Source organism: Apodemus sylvaticus, chromosome 11 (genome assembly GCF_947179515.1).
Source record: "Apodemus sylvaticus chromosome 11, mApoSyl1.1, whole genome shotgun sequence".
In the NCBI taxonomy this organism is placed as follows: domain Eukaryota; kingdom Metazoa; phylum Chordata; class Mammalia; order Rodentia; family Muridae; genus Apodemus; species Apodemus sylvaticus.
In genome coordinates this window covers 105703951-105721934 of record NC_067482.1, presented here as the reverse complement: position 1 = coordinate 105721934, position 17984 = coordinate 105703951, and the positions used below count along the sequence as shown (strand labels likewise).

The 17984-nt window shown below is 45.0% G+C and overlaps 1 protein-coding gene across 2 annotated transcripts in view; it reads left to right on the top strand.

Annotated features, from left to right (window-relative positions):
- Sptbn1 (spectrin beta, non-erythrocytic 1) overlaps nucleotides 1-17984 on the top strand; it is a 169563-nt gene that overhangs the window by 127951 nt on the left and 23628 nt on the right. For both annotated transcript variants that reach the window (XM_052199160.1, XM_052199161.1), the window contains 4 exons: nucleotides 529-731; nucleotides 11779-11869; nucleotides 15612-15758; nucleotides 16541-16804. In XM_052199160.1, the coding sequence (XP_052055120.1) occupies nucleotides 529-731; nucleotides 11779-11869; nucleotides 15612-15758; nucleotides 16541-16804 (705 nt within the window). The remainder of the gene's footprint in view (nucleotides 1-528; nucleotides 732-11778; nucleotides 11870-15611; nucleotides 15759-16540; nucleotides 16805-17984) is intronic.

Here is a 17984-nt window from a genome sequence, read left to right as displayed (position 1 = left end):
AATTACCGTTGAGGTCTGTATAACTCCTCATTTAGTTAGGCAATGTTCTGTGGGGTGCGGGCCCAACTTAAAGAATACAGTGAGCAAGTTTTAGGGGATTCTTTTTTGTTCTAGAGAGATCAAGAACGTCACCCAAGGATACAAAGCAAAGATGACAGTAGTAAAAGCAGCTGCAGATAGCTGCCAGGATCGCAGCTACAATCTGTCTTAGAGAGTCCAGAGGGTCTGTTGCTGCTGCTGCTGTGGGCCTGAAGAAGGCTCTTCTAGCCCACAGACCAAGCTTGGCTTACTATGGGAAAACCTATTTATGCAACATTTACACTTAGGGAAATGGAGTAACTGATGGACTGTCCTCAGGGGCTACAGTGTGTGTGTGTGTGTGTGTGTGTGTGTGTGTGTGTCAAACTTTTAATTTTACCGGCTTTGTAAATTATTTTGTGGAGTGAAAACACAGTGAAACGGTCCTTGTAATTTCTTTGTTGATATGTAATGTCATTCTGAATTCTTTTCCCCCTCTTTTAAAACAAGGAGTATGTTTTGGCTCATACTGAAATGCCTACCACCCTGGAAGGGGCTGAAGCAGCCATTAAAAAGCAGGAGGACTTCATGACCACCATGGATGCCAATGAGGAGAAGATCAATGCTGTTGTGGAGACTGGCCGGAGACTGGTGAGCGATGGGAACATCAACTCTGACCGCATCCAGGAGAAGGTGGACTCTATTGATGACAGGTACAGGGTTTTGAATGTTGGAATTGAAATCTTATACCCTTAGACTGTTAAACTTCTGGCCACTACCCCTAAGTCCTTAGGACTGTGGGTGTGGGCTTCCCAGCGAGCAATATATAGGCACTTATCAGAATTGCATTTACCAACCCAGCAAATGGTACATGGTGTAATTCTTGTGAAGTGTCCTCAGAAGGAGGCCCGGAAGCCCGTCCTCCATGACTGCACTGCAGAGGTGTCATGGTGGCTCACCTGAGGGGTGGGGGGACCTTGAAAGCCAGAGCTTTCCTAGCCCTGGCCATGTTCTCCTTCACCCATGTGACATTCTTCAGGTACCTGTGAAAGAAAGAGAAGAACGAAGGTGGGTGAGACTTGCTTGTCCTGAGCACTGAACAGAGCTGTAGAGAAACAGCATCTGCCCTTTTTTAGAAAATGGGCATCGCTGGTGCTGCCATAGGCTCCTCCTGCACACCCCACAATGGTGGCGTGGCTGGTGCTGTGATAGGCTCCTCCTGCACACCCCACGATGGTGGCATGGCTGGTGCTGTGATAGGCTCCTCCTGCACACCCCACGATGGTGACGTGGCTGGTGCTGCCATAGGCTCCTCCTGCACACCCCACGATGGTGGCGTGGCTGGTGCTGTGATAGGCTCCTCCTGCACACCCATGATGATAGAAAAAGACATATGCTCCTAGTCTAGGGCATTCTCCAAGATTAGAGAATTCTCCAACTGGGCGTCATCTCCTCTTCTTCCTCCTCTCTCCTAAAAGCTTGTCTCCCTAGTTTTTAAAGGGCTGTATACTCTGTGTCTGACTGAGTCCTGCCTGTACTGGTTAAAATGGGAGGCCTGAGCAGTGCTGCTCTGCTCTGATGAGAGTCAGTTGTGGGCTGTCATGGAGACAGTCTGTTGTAACAGTTCCCTTTTCCCTGCAGTTTAGACTGAATTTAAGGTCTTCTTCTGAGACAGATATCAGGGCTCTTCATCTGTCTTTATGCAGTTCAAAAGAGCTACTTACTGCCACAGTCTCTTGCTTTCCCACATTCCTGGGAATTCAACTCAAAATTAGACGAGTTACAGAGGGGAGTTGCCTTCATTCCCAGATTTAGCAGTTCCAATTTTCTTGCACTTAAGTTGGAGCTTGTATATGTTCTAACGGTATATCTATAAGATACAATATAACTTTTACTATAATTTTGTGTGTGTGTTGCTTTTAAAAACAAAAATTCTATCAAAACCGTAGTGAATGTAAGAACCAAAGATCCTCCCGTTCCTACTATTTAAGGAAAAAAAAAATCCTTCTTTTCAATGTCAGGTCTCATTTTGTGAGTGTGATATGCCTTGTCCCTCACAGCACGTGAGGAGCACATGCTGGTTTCCCGAAGGCAGAAGTAGCTCTCAGACATGTGCATTAGACAGACATGCCGCTAGCTTGCTGCCTCCTGAGCTTACTTATGTTACGCTGTGCTGTGGCTGCATAGGGCAGTAGGAAGCTGGTCGCTCAGGAGACAGGTAGCTGCTGGACTTCAAGGCTTCCTTAGGATGTCTCAGCGTTGTTTTTGTTTTTCAGGAAAGCATTTCTCTGTTTGTCCTTGGTTATCCTGGAACCTTGCTCTGTAGATTGACCTCAGACTCAGAGATCTGCCTGCTTCTGCCTCCTAAGTGCTGAGATTATCTCTGAGTCTACAGAACAAGTTCCAGGATAGCCAGGGTTATACAGAGAAACCTTGTGTGGGGGAGGAGGCATATACCACCACACCCAGCTAGGATTTCTCAGGTTTAAAAATGAAATGGAGAGAACATTCTTTACTATTGCTAAACAAAAAATAAGAGGAGAAGGGCTCCCATGTTGACTCCATATCCATCTGTTTTTTTTTTTTCTTTTTTTTTTTCTTTTTTTTCTTCTTTTTTGAGACAGGGTTTCTCTGTGTAGCTCCGGCTGTCCTGGAACTCACTTTGTAGACCAGGCTGGCCTCAAACTCAGAAATCCACCTGCCCCTGCCTCCCAAGTGCTGGCATGAAAGGCTTGTGCCACCACAGCTTGGCCCATCCATCTGTTTTCTTAACAGCTGACATAAACTGGATTCTAGTATCACTTCTGGTATTACCCCTGAAGCCTCTGGATTTAAAACCAAAGCTAAAGGATTTTTGCGGACAAATCTGGGAGTTCCAGGGGCTGTAGAGATGCAAGATAGATAAATATCTAAACCTTCAGGTCTATTTTCTTGCGCAAAGGCACTTTCACAAAGCCTTCTTGTGGAATGTATAGTTAGAGTATGTGCATGCTGAGAAAATATGGATGTCGGTGACATCAGAGCCCCAAACCTTCCTGAGGGTCTGACAATGGGAGGGAGCCCCCTGCCCAAAGGGAAGATTGCAGCAGTATGCAGACACAGGGTAGTACAGCATGGGCCTCTCTCCAGCTGTACAGAAATCCCTGTAACAGTCGGGGTCTCAGTCACCGTCATAAAATGCCATTACCAGAAGCAGCTCGGGAAGGAAATGGTTTATTTCCAGCTTACAGCTTGTTGTCCATCTCTAGAGAAGTTGGGCAAGGAATCAAAGCAGGAACTGGAGCCTACCAGAGGAGAGCTGCTTACTAATTCCTCTTCACGGCTCCCCAACCTGCTCTCCTGTGGCACCCAGGAGCACCCAGTGACACCTGGGGATGTCACTGACCGTGCTGAGCTGGGCCCTCCCACATCGATCATCAATCAAGAATGTGTACCACAGGCTTGCCCACAAGTAAACCTGAGGGGGCATTTTTCTCAGTTGATGTTACCTCTTTCCGAATGATAGCCTGTGTCAAGTTAACATAAAAACTAGCCAGCACACTTGACACCCTTTGAAGTTGACACACAAATACATCATTTATTAAGCAATAACCTCTCTTTCTTATGGTCTTTAAAATGCCATGCTAATGTTATAATGACAATATAAAACAATATAACATCAAAAGTCCCACAGTCTTTAAAAATTCAAACACTTAAAGGTTCAATTTCTTTAAAACATCTACAGTCTCTTACAAAGGTCAAGCTGCTCTAAAATATCTAGACTCTTTTTTAAATATCCATTTTTATTTAATTTCAAAGTCTCTGCGGAAGTCCACAGACTTTGAACTGTGGCTTCTTTCATATCAAAAATACTTAAATGCTTTCTTAATTAAGGAAGAAGCAATGGTACTGTCAGAGTGAAATCAAGTTCAGTAGTTAAGAGGCTCAATGTCAGACTCGTGCAGCCCTCTCACGATTTGCTGGGTTTTACCGGGTTTGCAGCATCCGCTGCTCAAGTCAGCTCCACCCCACACTGCTGCTGACCATGCCAGTGGGACCCTGGTCGTTGGCATCTCCAGAAGGCTTGGGTCTCCGCTGAAACTGGACTGGACCTTTACCAATAGCCTCTCCTGGGCTCCCTTCAGATACTCTCACACGTGCTGCTAGACTTCAGCTCCTCTGTGACCCTTTCAATCATGGGGTTTCCTATGCTACTGTACCTTCACCAGTGGTCTCATGGTGCTGAGCCTGGGCTGCTGTCCATGACTGCTTCGTGCCTTCAAAACCACACCACCTGGGATGACCATCATTGTTAGTTTCTGCGTCTGTTGGCTTCTGGGTCGACTTCTGTAGCCGCTGGCCGCTAGCCGGCACACACGCGCGCACCCCGGACGCCGGGCCGCGGACCGCGGTGGGGCCGGGAACCGCAATGAGGCACGCTAGACCAAATGGTTCCACGTGGAGTTTATTTAAGAAGGGAAGGGTAGCCGGCGGGAACGGGAGTGAGAAGGGAAGGAAAAAGGGAGAGAGGGAGGAGCGCTGCTAGGTTATATAGGAGTGGTGACGTAATTACAGGTAAAGGTGGGCTATGGAATTCTGGGTAGATGGCGGCCGTTGCCTGGGCAATGGACCTATACATTGCTTTGCGTGGTGTCTTAGGCCTTAGGTACCTACATTCCTGCATTTCTTTTATTAAAAAAGAAAAAGAAAAAGAAAAGGGGTGGGGGGGACCCGATGATGAAAAGGAGTGTGGACGCCGTGTCTCTTAAACTACTTCCTGCTGTCTAGGGGCGTTGTCAATTTTGGGGTATAGATGACTTTCATCATCGGGGTCCACCTGGTGCATGTTGGCATCAGCTACATCTGGGGACAGGGGCTCTTCCGTGGGCAGCGGTTGGTAATTCTGTAACAGAAGCTGATTAATAGTTTGGTTAGAAATTTTTTGCATTTGCCGTTGGAGGAATGTAGAAACAAGATTAATTAGGCAGGGAGCAAACAATAACACCAGGAAAATGACTAGGAGAGGCGTTACAAAAGGGAATATCCACTTCCATATAGGGTTTTCAAAAATGTCAGAGCTGGAGGTCTCACGATCTCTGAAGTTCTTTATGTCTGTCTGGAGTTCCTGGATTTTGTTTCTCACTATCCCGGATTTGTTGACATAGAAACAGCATTCTTCTTGGAGGAACAGGCAAAGACCACCTTCCTTAGCTGTTAAAACATCTAGGCCCCATCGGTTCTGAAGCACCACAGCTGCCAAAGAATCAATCTGTTTCTGGATAGTAAGTACAGTTTCAGTCATTCCCTGGAGATCACTTTTAAACTGAGAAGTAAATGTATTGTATTGGGCCAGAGAAGTTGTTATTCCTGCCACACCTGTGCCAACACCTATGGCTATTCCTGTAGCTACCAAAAGAGGAACGATCTGAACTGCTCTCTCACGTCGGGCAGCTACCATATTTATAACTGGGATTGGCAGGGGCTCATTTCCCTGGATCACTCCCATCTCAGGGAAAAGGAGAACCAACGTGCAAACTCCTGACCAGCTGGCAGGTAGGCGATGATATACCTGAGTGCCACAAAGAATTGACGTGTTCTGGATTGCAGGGCATTGTGGCAGAGATGATATATCAAGGCTTATGGTTTTATTACAGTCTAGGGAGCTTAATGTTCCTACAGAACGTGTCCCAGAGCTCTTAAAACAGTTTCCCATGCCAAAGAGAGGGACAGAGGTAAGGTACGGAGCCATGGTGACATCGGAGTCAGGACAGCTAACAAAAGGTGAGGTGAGGTTATCTGGCAGTATCACCGGAGAAGCTGTAAGTGACAGTTTTGAGTCAGTCCCTGGGGGTACACATAACCAGCAATCTTTAAAGCGACCAGGCCTGGTGACATTAAGGAGCTGGTATGCTGAGGTCAAGGTTTGAAGCAACAGGCGAAATGGCAAGTTAGTGCCATTTATGAGGGGTGCTGTTAAAGAATCAAGGACCTTAGAGGAGTGTTTAATTATCTCCCCCACTTTTCCAATATCTAGGGGCTGGGCGATTGAGATATACTTTCTCTGAATATGGATGGTACTTACTGTGGAACTGGGCTGTTTTTACGATAGAGCTTACCAACAACTCCTGTTTCCCACCTGGAATCCCACGGGTCTTGTATGTGGAAGAAAAGTGTCTTGCGGTGTTGAAAGAAGAAATGATTGACCCGTGATCCTAGCATATGTATCTGACAAGACCAATATGGGCAGCCCCCATATTCGTCTGGCCATTTTTTACAGTAATCTTCTGTCTGGTCAAAGAGAAAGCAAGTATAGAGATCATAATACTTAGATGGGATAACAGATACAGGGATGATCGCGATTTGGATCGGTACCTGACATCCGGCTATGGAGCAGTTTCCTGACCCTATTTGGAAAGACTGTTTGTTATCTGTGGGGGTTTCTTGAACCTCGAATCTCCAAATGTAAGGACTGCCCTGGATGGAAATGAAGAACAGCAGGGGTAGGACAAGAAACCCATGTCTAATCCAATGAGGTCGAGCTCGGCTGCCGGAGTGGAGTCTCATGTTCTGGAATTGGGGACAAGGTGGGTGGTCCCGATGTCCTCCGGAGCTTGATAGAGCAAGGTCCTGTCAGGGTTGACGTGTATGAAGAAGAGTTATCTTTAGGTGGAGGGATGAAAGGTTTAAGGTGAGATAGATGGACCCAATGAGGAAATCCTTCAAGTTTAGCAGCTGTAGGGGTCACGAGAATCACCTTAAAAGGGCCCTGCCATTTGGGAGAGAGGGGTGAGGGCCGATGATCTGGAGGGGATAAGAGGACTTGGTCTCCAATGTTGACAGGCAGTGGACAGGAGACAGTCTGTGGCCGAGGTAGGTGGTGGTCAGCAAAGTCCCATAGGAGAGAGCGAAGGTGGCAAAGCAATGGGGTGAGTAGGTGGTCTGGGAGGGGAGAGCATTTAGGTGAGAGACCAGGAGTTAAAACTGGACGTCCATACATGAGTTCAAAGGGTGAGATAAGAAGAGGTCGCTTGGGGAGAGCTCGTAGCCTGAAAAGAGCTAGAGGTAGGAGTTTTACCCAGTCAAGGTGAAGTTCCTGTGACAGCTTGGCAAGAGTGGTTTTTAAAGAGCGATTAGTTCTCTCTACCTTACCTGAAGATTGGGGATGGTAAGGAATGTGAAAATGCCAAGGGATATTTAAGGCCTTGGATAAACTCTGAGAAATCTGGGAAGTAAATTCAGGACCATTGTCTGACTGAAGGGAGGTTGGAACACCAAATCGGGGGATGATCTCTCGGAGGAGGAGATCAGAGACTGTCTGAGCCCTTTTGTTAGTGGTAGGAAAGGCTTCTACCCACCCCGAGAAGGTGTCTACCAAGACCAGGAGGTACTTGGAACGCTTGACTGTAGGCATATGGGTAAAGTCAAGCTGCCAGTCAGTTCCGGGAAGGGAACCTCTAGCCTGATGGGTGGGGAAAGGGGTACTACGATACCTCGAGTTAGAATCTGACATCTGACAGGTTTTACAAGAAGCAGTGATAGATTTTAAGAAATTTAAGTCTTCAGGAGTAGGCTGTAAGTGGGTCTTAACAAAAGAAGATAACGCTCGACTGTTAGGATGAAAGAGCTGGTGAAGATAGGATAGAGTTTGGCGAGTGTCAGGGGGTGGAGGTAGAGATGTGGGTTGTAGTGTAAGGATGTCTTGGGGAAGGTGAGATGAGTTTAGCCCCCTAAGGGCTGCAGCTCTAGCTGCCTCATCAGCTCGGTTGTTTCCCTTAGATACAATAGAGTCATCCGTCTGGTGAGATCTGCAATGGACAATCCCAATAGCTGTGGGGAGATGGGAGGCCTTCAGCAAGGCTAAAATATGGCTTGCATTAGTTATGGATCCTCCAGTTGTGCTAAGTAACCCGCGCTCTTTCCAGATAGCAGCGTGGGACAGGAGGATATGGAAGGCATATTTAGAATCTGTGTAAACATTGAGGGATTGTCCCTGTGCCAGTTGAAAGGCACGAGTGAGAGCTATCAGCTCAGCCTGTTGATTAGTAGTGTGTACAGGAAGGGCCTGTGCCTCTACCACCTCGGTGTCTGACACTATGGCATAGCCAGCTTTTCTAGTCCCTTCATATAGAAAGGAGCTTCCATCTGTGTACCAAGTATAAATGGCTTGAGGAAATGTGCCCTCCTGTATGTGTGAAGGATGAGGTAATAGTTGCTCTAAAGTCTCAGTGCAGGAATGAGACAGGGAGTGGTTAGTATTAGGTCGAGGTAGAAGAGTAGAAATATTAAGAGGAGGACATGATTGAAAGGTGAGCGTGGAATCTTCTATTAGCGCTACCTGGAGAGAAAGAACTCTAGAGGGAGGTAGAGTCTGCAGGCCTTTGTAGGTTAGGAGCTGTGACAGGTTGTGAGAAGAGAGCACAGTTATAGGAGACCCCAAGGTTAATTTCTTTGATTCTCGAATAAGAAGTTCAGCAGCCGCTAAGGCACGAATACAAGGTGCCCATCCCTGGATGGTTAAATCCAGCCTTTTTGACAAGTATGCTACAGGTGCGAAGGAAGGTCCCAGTTGATGGCCTAAGACTCCAAGGGCAAATCCCTCTTTTTCAGTTACATAGAGGGAAAAAGGGCGAGTCAGGTCAGGGAGATGTAAGGCTGGGGCCTTAAGGAGAGCCTGTTGGAGCCTCTGAAAGGGTACCTACAATCATCCCACTGATCTCTACAGATTATTAATCTAAAATATCACATAATGGACCAAATAGAATCTCTGTTTCCCTCTGAAATGTCGCTAGGCAGGCCTCCCTTGTCTGCACAGCTCTCGGCTTTACTCTTCCCAAACACTGTAGCCCATGTCAAGTCGACACAGAAAGCAGCCATTTCGCCATCTCACACGGTGTCATCGGGTTATTTCATGCCTTCATTCCAGCTCAGAGGAAGCTGCTGTACCAGGGGCCGGGGGTGGGAGATGGAGACGGAGCAGAGGACGGTGCACAGAGCACATTGATGGCTGTAGAAACAGCGAGACCCGGGAGGCTTCCTCCTGGCCCCTTCCCGCTTCCTTCACCCGGGGCCCCAGTTTGAAAGTCTTCCTTTTCATGAGTGCCACATGTTGTCACCAGGAAACCTTTTGGACATGGAGCTGTCTCTGTTTTGTTTTGTGACCCAATCTTGCTCTTAAGCCCAGGCTGGCCTCAGACTCAGCATTTCCTTCCTAGCTGTGGGAGCACAGGCACAGACCACCGTGTTACCTGTGGCTGTTTAGTCTGAGAGCATGCTGTGTACAGCCAGGCGTACTCCCCACCCACCCACCCCACCCCCACACCATCCTTCATGATACTACTCAGTGAGCACAGAAATCTGCATGCCTGAGACTTGACTGAGTAAGAAGACTTCAGATTCTGCCTGGTGGTTTCCTGTTGAGGGAGGGGAGGGGGGTTGAGATTGTTATCCTTCTATTATTTCAGAACACACCAGGATGCGGGTCATGGGGCTGCCAGTGGGAGGCTCTCTGCCTCTGTGGCATTTGCATGGCATGCTGTGAGGAAGGGAATCAAATCTTTTTTTTTCAAACCCTTTGATAAAAGACAAGGCAGGGGGAGGGAAGGGGGCTCATGGGACTTTCGGGGAGTGGGGGGTCTAGAAAAGGGGAAATCATTTGAAATGTAAATAAAAAAATATATCCAATAAAAAAAAAGACAAGACTGCTGCGTTTTGCCACTAGGTGCAACTCAAATGATCTTCCACTTGAAGATTTGTTCATTAAATTCCTCTGTAATGCAAAGGTTTTGAGACGTGTTCTTGACATTCCTTCCTGTCATTTTCAGATGGTCATTCCTTCGACCCAAGCTCATTGAACTTTAGTTTGTGGTTTCTAATAGCAATGGCAAAGTATCATGCTCACATTTTAAGTGTTAAGATCCTTTCGTCCATGGGAACCCTTCAACTAAGAAAGAAAAAAGTCCTTTTATCCAACATTTAATGACCATATTGTTTGCATATGTGATACTCTTCCTTTCTTCTTTCTCTAATTCATTCTTTCTTTCTTTCTTTCTTTCTTTCTTTCTTTCTCTTTCTTTCTTTCTTTCTTTCTTTTTTTCTTTTCTTTTCTTTTCTTTCTTTCTTTCTTTCTTTCTTTCTTTCTTTCTTTCTTTCTTTCTTTCTTTCTTTCTTTCTTTCTTTCTTTCTTTCTTTCTTTCTTTCTTTCTTTCTTTCTTTTGTTCGTTCCTTCGTTCTTGAAGGCAGAATTTCTCAGGCCCTGGCTGTCTTGTAACTCGCTCTGCCTCCCGAGTGCTGGTATTAAAGGTGCATGCCACCATTGCCTAGCTGTTTCTGATATTCTTAGAGCCCTTGAATGGGGAGCTTTTTTTCTAGCTGCAGTGCCAGGGACGTCTGTGAATTGCATGGTCAGCACACACTGAGGGTGTCTTTCTTCTGATGAAGTTTCTCATGTGTCACTCAGCACTTTGTGTTTTCTGAGCTTTTCGCACTCACACTGCTCATAGGAATGGAGAGCATTTCTGTCCCCCAGGCTCATACGGCAAAGGACTGCTGTGAGAATCACAGTGGAGGCCCAGCTCTTCTGTGAGCCTCAGCTAGCTGAGGGTAACCTTGAACTTCTGACTCCCTGCCTCCAGCTCAGTACTGATGCACCACCTTGCTGCTTTGTGTGTTGCTAAGGAGTAATGGGGTGTCTTGCATGCTAGGTAGGCAAGTAGTCCACCATCTGACCTACACCTCCATCCTGTGTACTTTAACCCTCCCACGTCACACCTGCAGTGTAGTCAGGCTTTCTTGCAAGGGTTACCAGGAGAGTTAGACTTGTCTTTTGCATACTTGTTGGTCTTTACCATGGAGCAGCAGCTGCCATTGCATTAGGAGCCCTTTGCTGGGATTCACTCTTCTGGTCCAGTTTCTGGAGACTTGTGCCTATGGCACAAGAGAGAGATTTGCCAACAAATTAGGATTCAGATTGAACACCTGCTTCTCATACTGTTTACCAGTGTTAGTCCTAAATCACACAGGTTTGGGGGTTTCGGTTTTTCAGTTTTTGGTTTAGTTTGTTTGTTCTTTGTCTTAAGGTTTTTGGGATTCTACTTAAAACCTTAGTTGCCCTGTCAAGACAAGAACTGAATAAGTATGTGACACCATAGGTTTGAGCTTTTTCATTCGTGGTTTTTGATGACTTCCCAAGATAGGAACTTGTCAGAAAATGTTTCTTAAGGATTTTAGTTCTAGCACTCAAAAAACAGGGACCGCAGGGACAGGCCTTAGTGAGTTCAAGGCCAATCCGGTCCAAAAAAAAAAAAAAAAAAAAGAAGGAGGAGGAGGAAGAAGAAGAAGAAACCGCATGATTTATGTTTATTATTTATTTCAGTGTTGTTGACCAATAGGCTAACTCTCTGGCCCAAGAATTATGTATTATGTGTATTTTTTTTAACCTTGTGCAAGTTTCTAGAGAAATAAGTTTCAAAATCTTCACGTTGTCAGTAACAGGTTCTTGTGCACAGTGCATACTCAGATCTTCCCTTCTAGAATTAGATTCATTGAAATGTGTGCAGTGACCATCATTGTATGCCTATTGTATGTTTCTGACAGACATTGGGTCTCTTTTGCACCTGCTGTGGATTACCCATTTGCAGGATGCTAAAATTTCTCCATCTTACCTCTGTCAAATACTTACAAACTGTAAGCAAACACTTCTCGGTACACACAGAAACCCAGGGAAGAAATCAGCTTGTAAATTCTACACCTAACCATTTTAAAGTTACTTAATTCTTTTGACAGACACAGGAAGAATCGAGAAGCAGCCAGTGAACTTTTGATGAGGTTAAAGGACAACCGTGATCTACAGAAATTCCTGCAAGATTGTCAAGAGGTAAGTTCCCTGTCAGTCATCCTCTGTGGCTTCCCACAATAGCCAGCCTGCAGTGGAGAAGAACAATTATATCGTGGAATCAGGGAAGCTAGCAGTCCATTGCGCATCTGTGGTTATGGGTTAGGGCACTGTGCTCCTTCGGTGCGCTGGAGGAACCTACATACCACCAGCAGGTTAGCGTGTCCATTCATCTACGTTTTACGATATGTTGTAGAGTGGGGCTACTTAAACTAGCTACATGTGGCCATTTCATTTTAAGTTCAAGTTCAGACCATACTTCTAGCAAACAGCTGCTGGCTACCATGTTGGACACACGTGAGCAGTGACATCCAGAAATACTCTGAGAAGAATTTACTGTTATGTTTTAATTCTTTGAAATCAGGTACATTTAAACACCATGGAAGAAAACAACTTACTGAATACTAAAACTCTCTCTAATGTTAAAAACCAGAGATATAGGGGCTAGAGAGATGCTGGGTGGGTAAGAGCCTCAGCTTGTACTTCCAGAGGATTTGGGCTCAGTCAGACCGCCAGCTGCCCGAAATGCCAGCTGCGGGGAATCTGACCCCTTCCTTGACTTCTGCATGTACTGCCAACACATGTTACACAGCTGTACATGTAGAGAAAACACCTATAAACATATAATAAAAGTAGATAAATCTTGGGCTGATGAGAAGGCTCTGTGGTTAAGAGCACTGACTGCTCTTCTAGAGGTCCTGAGTTTAAATCCCAGCAACCACATGGTGGCTCACAACCATCTAAAATGACCCTGATGCCCTCTTCTGGTGTGTCTGAAGAAAGTGACATACGTAAAAATAAAAAATATACTCACATACATAAAAAATAAATAAATCTTAAGTCCTCCACTCCAGGAAGGAGCGGGGCTGGAGTGAGGAAAGAAAAAAAAAAAGTAGAAAATCTTTTTAGAAAAACAGAAAATTTGAAACTTTATTCTATATTCCAGATTTCTTCTTCATTAACATCTTAAAAAAAAGTTTAGGCCAAGTGGGACTCTGCATGTCAAAGATCAAGTTTTAAAGTGTGCTGTTAATCTCAGGATCCCCCTCCCCTATCCACCCCCATGCGCCCCTGATAAGTGCAGAAACAAACTTTGAAAACTAAAGTTAACCAAGAAAATGTAGTCTTTTCTGCAAGCTAGCTGAGGGAAAGCATGTATCAAACTCCATATGTGTGAATTCATGAACACATCATATTTCTCCATCTGCCAGAGAACTATAGTGGAATCCATTCCTCTCTCCTTTATTAGAATAAATTCCCTTAGACCCCAAAATGGGAGAAGGGACATCCACAAGAGAGTGTAGGAGCTGAGGGGCGGGGACCAGGACAGAATATAGTCTAACTCATCATAAACACCTTGTATATGAGCATCACAGCTGTATGTTCAAAGAAGTACAGCAACCATGTTAGATCTTTTGCAGCAAAAGGCATTGGTGTCCAATAAAGAGACCATGAACCTTGTAATATGCTCTGGCAGATAAAACTTAAAAAGGAAGTCTCTAAACTATGTTGCTTAGATTCTGTCAGCCTTAAGCACCCATGTTAGGAAAAGTGCTTCTTCTGAGTGTCAGGTGGACACAAATAACTATTTAGAGAGGATACCCACTCAAAGATGAATTCATGTTCCCAAGCAAACACAGAGCCAGTCTGTGCAGGAGAGAAGCACCCACCACACATTGGCTTTCCTTGTATCACCCTGATGTTTGCCTTGAAACAGATATCACCTGAGACTGTTCCTTCAGCCAGAAATGAATGGATTCTGTTACTGTGTGTGTGTGTGTGTGTGTGTGTGTGTGAGAGAGAGAGAGAGAGAGAGAGAGAGAGAGAGAGAGAGAGAGAGAGAGAGAGAATCACAATGTAGTTTAGACCAGCCTGGAACCTACTTCTGTTGAGAAAATTAAATTACAGATATTTGCCACTGCCCTATCCCTGCTTCCTCCTTTAAAGGAAAGTTAAGATAATGAAACTGATTGGCAGAAGCATGGTAAAGCCCAGCTTTCTACAGGAGTACTATGCCAAGTCCCCCTGGTCCTATGTCTCTTGTTTTGCTGTTGCTCTATGAGATTCCTTAACATTAGCACAGCCACAGTGACTGCTGGGAATGCTGGATGTCCACACAACATATAGTCAGTGTGACAAAACTTAGGTTTGCTGGTTTTGAGACACTCTGGAAATGTAAGTATATTGACCAGAAAACCTGTCACATTCCTGTACTACAAGCATCCATCATTCTGACTCATTTAAATACACTACGCCAGAGTGTCCAGGAGTGACAGTCATACAGGCCGGCCTTGCATGTGACTGTGTTTCATGGTGGCAGTTATTCAGCTGTTAGCCAGAGGTTACTATTACTGGCTGTTTGTGTTCAAGGTTCAGAGAATCCACAGGTTTGTTGCCTCCTCAATACCCCTCCCTCTGCCGCGTCCCCCCCACCCCCAACACACATACATACTAGAGTTTTTATCCATTCTCAAAGTCAGAAGTTCTCTTGTTACCTGCTTTGCACTCCTTGACATTTTATAAAGAACAGACCCACTGCTATTGAAGTAAATATATAGGAACCCTTTCCCAGCAGAGCCCAGGGTATTAACAAAAGGCTTCAGAAGCACAGATAATGTAGGGGCTTCTTTGGTGTCCTGTACCACAGTAGACGTTCAGACATGGAGCCATGAAGATGCTCAGGTGCAGACTCAGTGAGCGGTGACTGCTTTAGAAGTGAGTTCACTTTCCCCCACCCACGTGAAGTTAGATGGTCTCTTCAGACACTCATAATCCAACTGTGCCTGGACTCCACTGTCTAATCTCTGGCCTGACCACTCGTAGGCAAGCAGGACCAACCAGGGTCTGACTTGGGATAAAAGCCTGAAAGAGATATGGGTCAGAGCCTGGTTTGGCCAACTCCTATTCCAAACCTCTTATAATTAACTTTAGTCTTGTCAGCAGCTGGCAAGCTTTGTGTGACTTTCAAGAGTTTACTTTCCAGTATATATGGTTGGTCTCAGAGTTAAGTTCTGTGAAGTGTTCTTAGTCTCAATGGAAGGTTCCTTAGTGAGTTAGAGGCTACAGAGAAACAGGTGAAGGTGATTTAGAATTGACAGAAATGAAGAATGGGTGTTGTCGTTGTATTAGCTTGTTGTGAGCAAGTTGTTTATATTCTTTGACATTCCCACACATCACCCAGTAGATAAATGAGCAGGTTTGTGGGTTGTGGGTTCTTGGTTTTTTGAGACAGGGTTTCTCCGTGTAGCCCTGGGTATTCTGGAACTCATTCTGTAGCCCATGGTAGCCTTGAACTCATGGAGATCCACCTGCCTCTGCCTTCTAAGCACTGAGACTAGAAACATGCGTCACCACTGCCATGCAGATTGTTTTAAAATGTATAGTTGCCAGATGAATTAAATATCTGTTGCAGGTATCTGGGGAGGAAGCAGCTTATGTTTTGAATTAGTAAGAGCACAACTGCAAAGACAAGCTCTTTAGGGAAAGCTGACCAAGAGTGCTGTTGAGTTTAAAAGTTGCTTTGGCGTTTTTGTACTTCTGGGTTTTATGTTAGGTCCACCGTTTACATTGAACTTAGCTATAAGATGAGTCAGAGGTACAAAGCAAATATGTGCCTGTCTGTTGACATGGAAAATGCCAACACAGATGTAATCCTTTCTGGGTAGGAGTAAAAGGTTAAGTCTATGGTGACAGCTTCTAAAACCTTCTTGCTGTTCTACCCTAGCTGTCCCTCTGGATCAATGAAAAGATGCTTACAGCTCAGGACATGTCTTATGATGAAGCCAGAAACCTGCACAGTAAATGGCTAAAGCATCAAGCATTTATGGCAGAACTTGCATCCAACAAAGAATGGCTTGACAAAATTGAGAAGGTGGGTCAAATTCTTTGGTGAGACCTCTCCCTCACTCTCCTTTCCAAATTGTTGCCTTAGTAAGGAGGAAGACATAAAAACTTAGGGAAGAGGGAGGGGAGGAAATGAATTCCTTTGATCTGGGAGTAGAGCCCTATGTTGTCATTTTCAGAAGTCACATAGCCAGTAGCAATCCCCTGTTTCTGACCCGATGTCCCCCACGGCGGGCAGAGAAGTAGAGACCCAAACATGTAGCTTGGTTTATCTTTCAGTGGCTAACAAGTGATCAGTTGCTACTGGTGGACCATGCCCCTTCCTTCAGCATGACCACTGGCCATAAACCTGTGTTGGGCAGCTTTATCAGATACAATTACATAAATTTTAAAATTTATGTATGTTTTAAGTCTTGTAGGGGTGGTGAGGGTGGTGTGACTACTGTACACCAGGCACTATGTTAATCCTTGCATAGGGAGATAGATTCTGTGCACTGTGTGTTTCTTATGCTCCTGTCCCTACACTATCAAACTCCTAAGCGTGTTATATATGGTCTTCAGAGCGTGAAGTTGTAGGTTATTAACAATAAATTGCCCAGTTGAAACTGTTAGAGCATGCAACACTTGATTGCTTACAAACACGAGTATTTTACTGTGCAGTAACTTTCTGGGTAAGTATTTGTAGGGAGTGGGGGTGCATGTAGAGCACTCACAGATTAAATGCTCAGAGCTTGAGCTTTGTTTTTACACAGTGGCATTTATTCTCTTGCAGACTATTTATTTTTAACCTCATTGGTTTGTGTTCTCCAGGAAGGAATGCAGCTTATTTCAGAAAAGCCAGAAACAGAAGCTGTGGTAAAGGAGAAACTCACTGGTTTACATAAAATGTGGGAAGTCCTTGAATCCACAACCCAGACCAAGGCCCAGCGGCTCTTTGATGCAAATAAGGCGGAGCTTTTCACGCAGAGCTGCGCAGATCTTGACAAATGGCTACATGGCCTGGAGAGCCAGATTCAATCTGACGACTATGGCAAAGACCTTACCAGTGTCAATATTCTGCTGAAAAAGCAACAGGCAAGTGGGCAAGACAGGGTTCTGACTGGGCCACGCCCACTTCATGGCTTTCCTCTTCCTCCTTACAGCTCAGGAGTCTTTGCCTTTCCTCTTCCGTGGGAAGGGATTTTACCACCAGATAAGTGCTTGCCCTGCCAGCAGTAGACTGTCTCAGAGTCCATTAGGAAGACTATGATTAGTAAAACTGTTGAGTGTCTCTGTGTATGGGAACATTTTCTTTTAACTGCAAATGCAGTAATAGTTGATGAGAACTATTACCGTTCAGTGGTTGAGTGAAATATTTATCTATATGAATAAAAATAATCATATTTATCTTCTTTCTGTATAATATCTTCAGTAGGTGGTGGCTGAACTGAACTGTTTGCTCTCTACTCTGAATTACTATCTACTTAGTAGATAGTAAAGGAAATAAACTTTTTTTTATATTGTGATAGGTGATTCTGAGGACAGGTGAATTTACCCTGAATTAATGAGAAAACCGTTATATTAAAAAAATATATCATCAGTTGAGTGGTATGGGTTGAGGATATGAGCTCAGTCAATAAAGTTGTTTTCCTTGTAAACTAAGGATGTACTTGTAATCTCAGTGCTAGGGAGGCAGAAACAGACCATGTAGTCCAGCCTGATTGACTGGTCAGCCAGGCCAGTGAGTCCTTGTTCAAAAGAAGGTGGGTAGCATTCCTAAGAGCATCACCCACGCTCATCTGCTGGCCTCCATGTCAGCATCCACAGACTGCCACACGGTCACACACACTCTTCTGTATTTTGGTTTTTTGGTTTGGTTTGGTTTTTGAGGCAGGATCTATAGCTTGACCTGAAACAGTGGTGAGGTAGGTGTAGGCCAGGCTGGCCTCAAACTCAGAGGCTGACCCGCCTCTGGCCATCGAGTGCTAAAGTATTGAGGGACACACTACCACGCCCAGCTACACGATTTCTTTTTAAAGGTAGTAGTGGTCCACTTTTCCAGGGACTCCTCTCCTAACTTGGCAGTATTTTATGATTCCTAAGCCTGCAAGTTTTTCTTAGAACTATTCACTGCCGAAACAGTCCTGGCTGAATGTTGAACTTGGGTTTTTCATCCAGAAGGCCATTCACCCTTTTGCTAAAAGGTTGGCTGCTTTGCTCTTGGCTTTTCTGTGCATTAATAAATTTAGATAGGTGGTATTTAATCGTGACTACT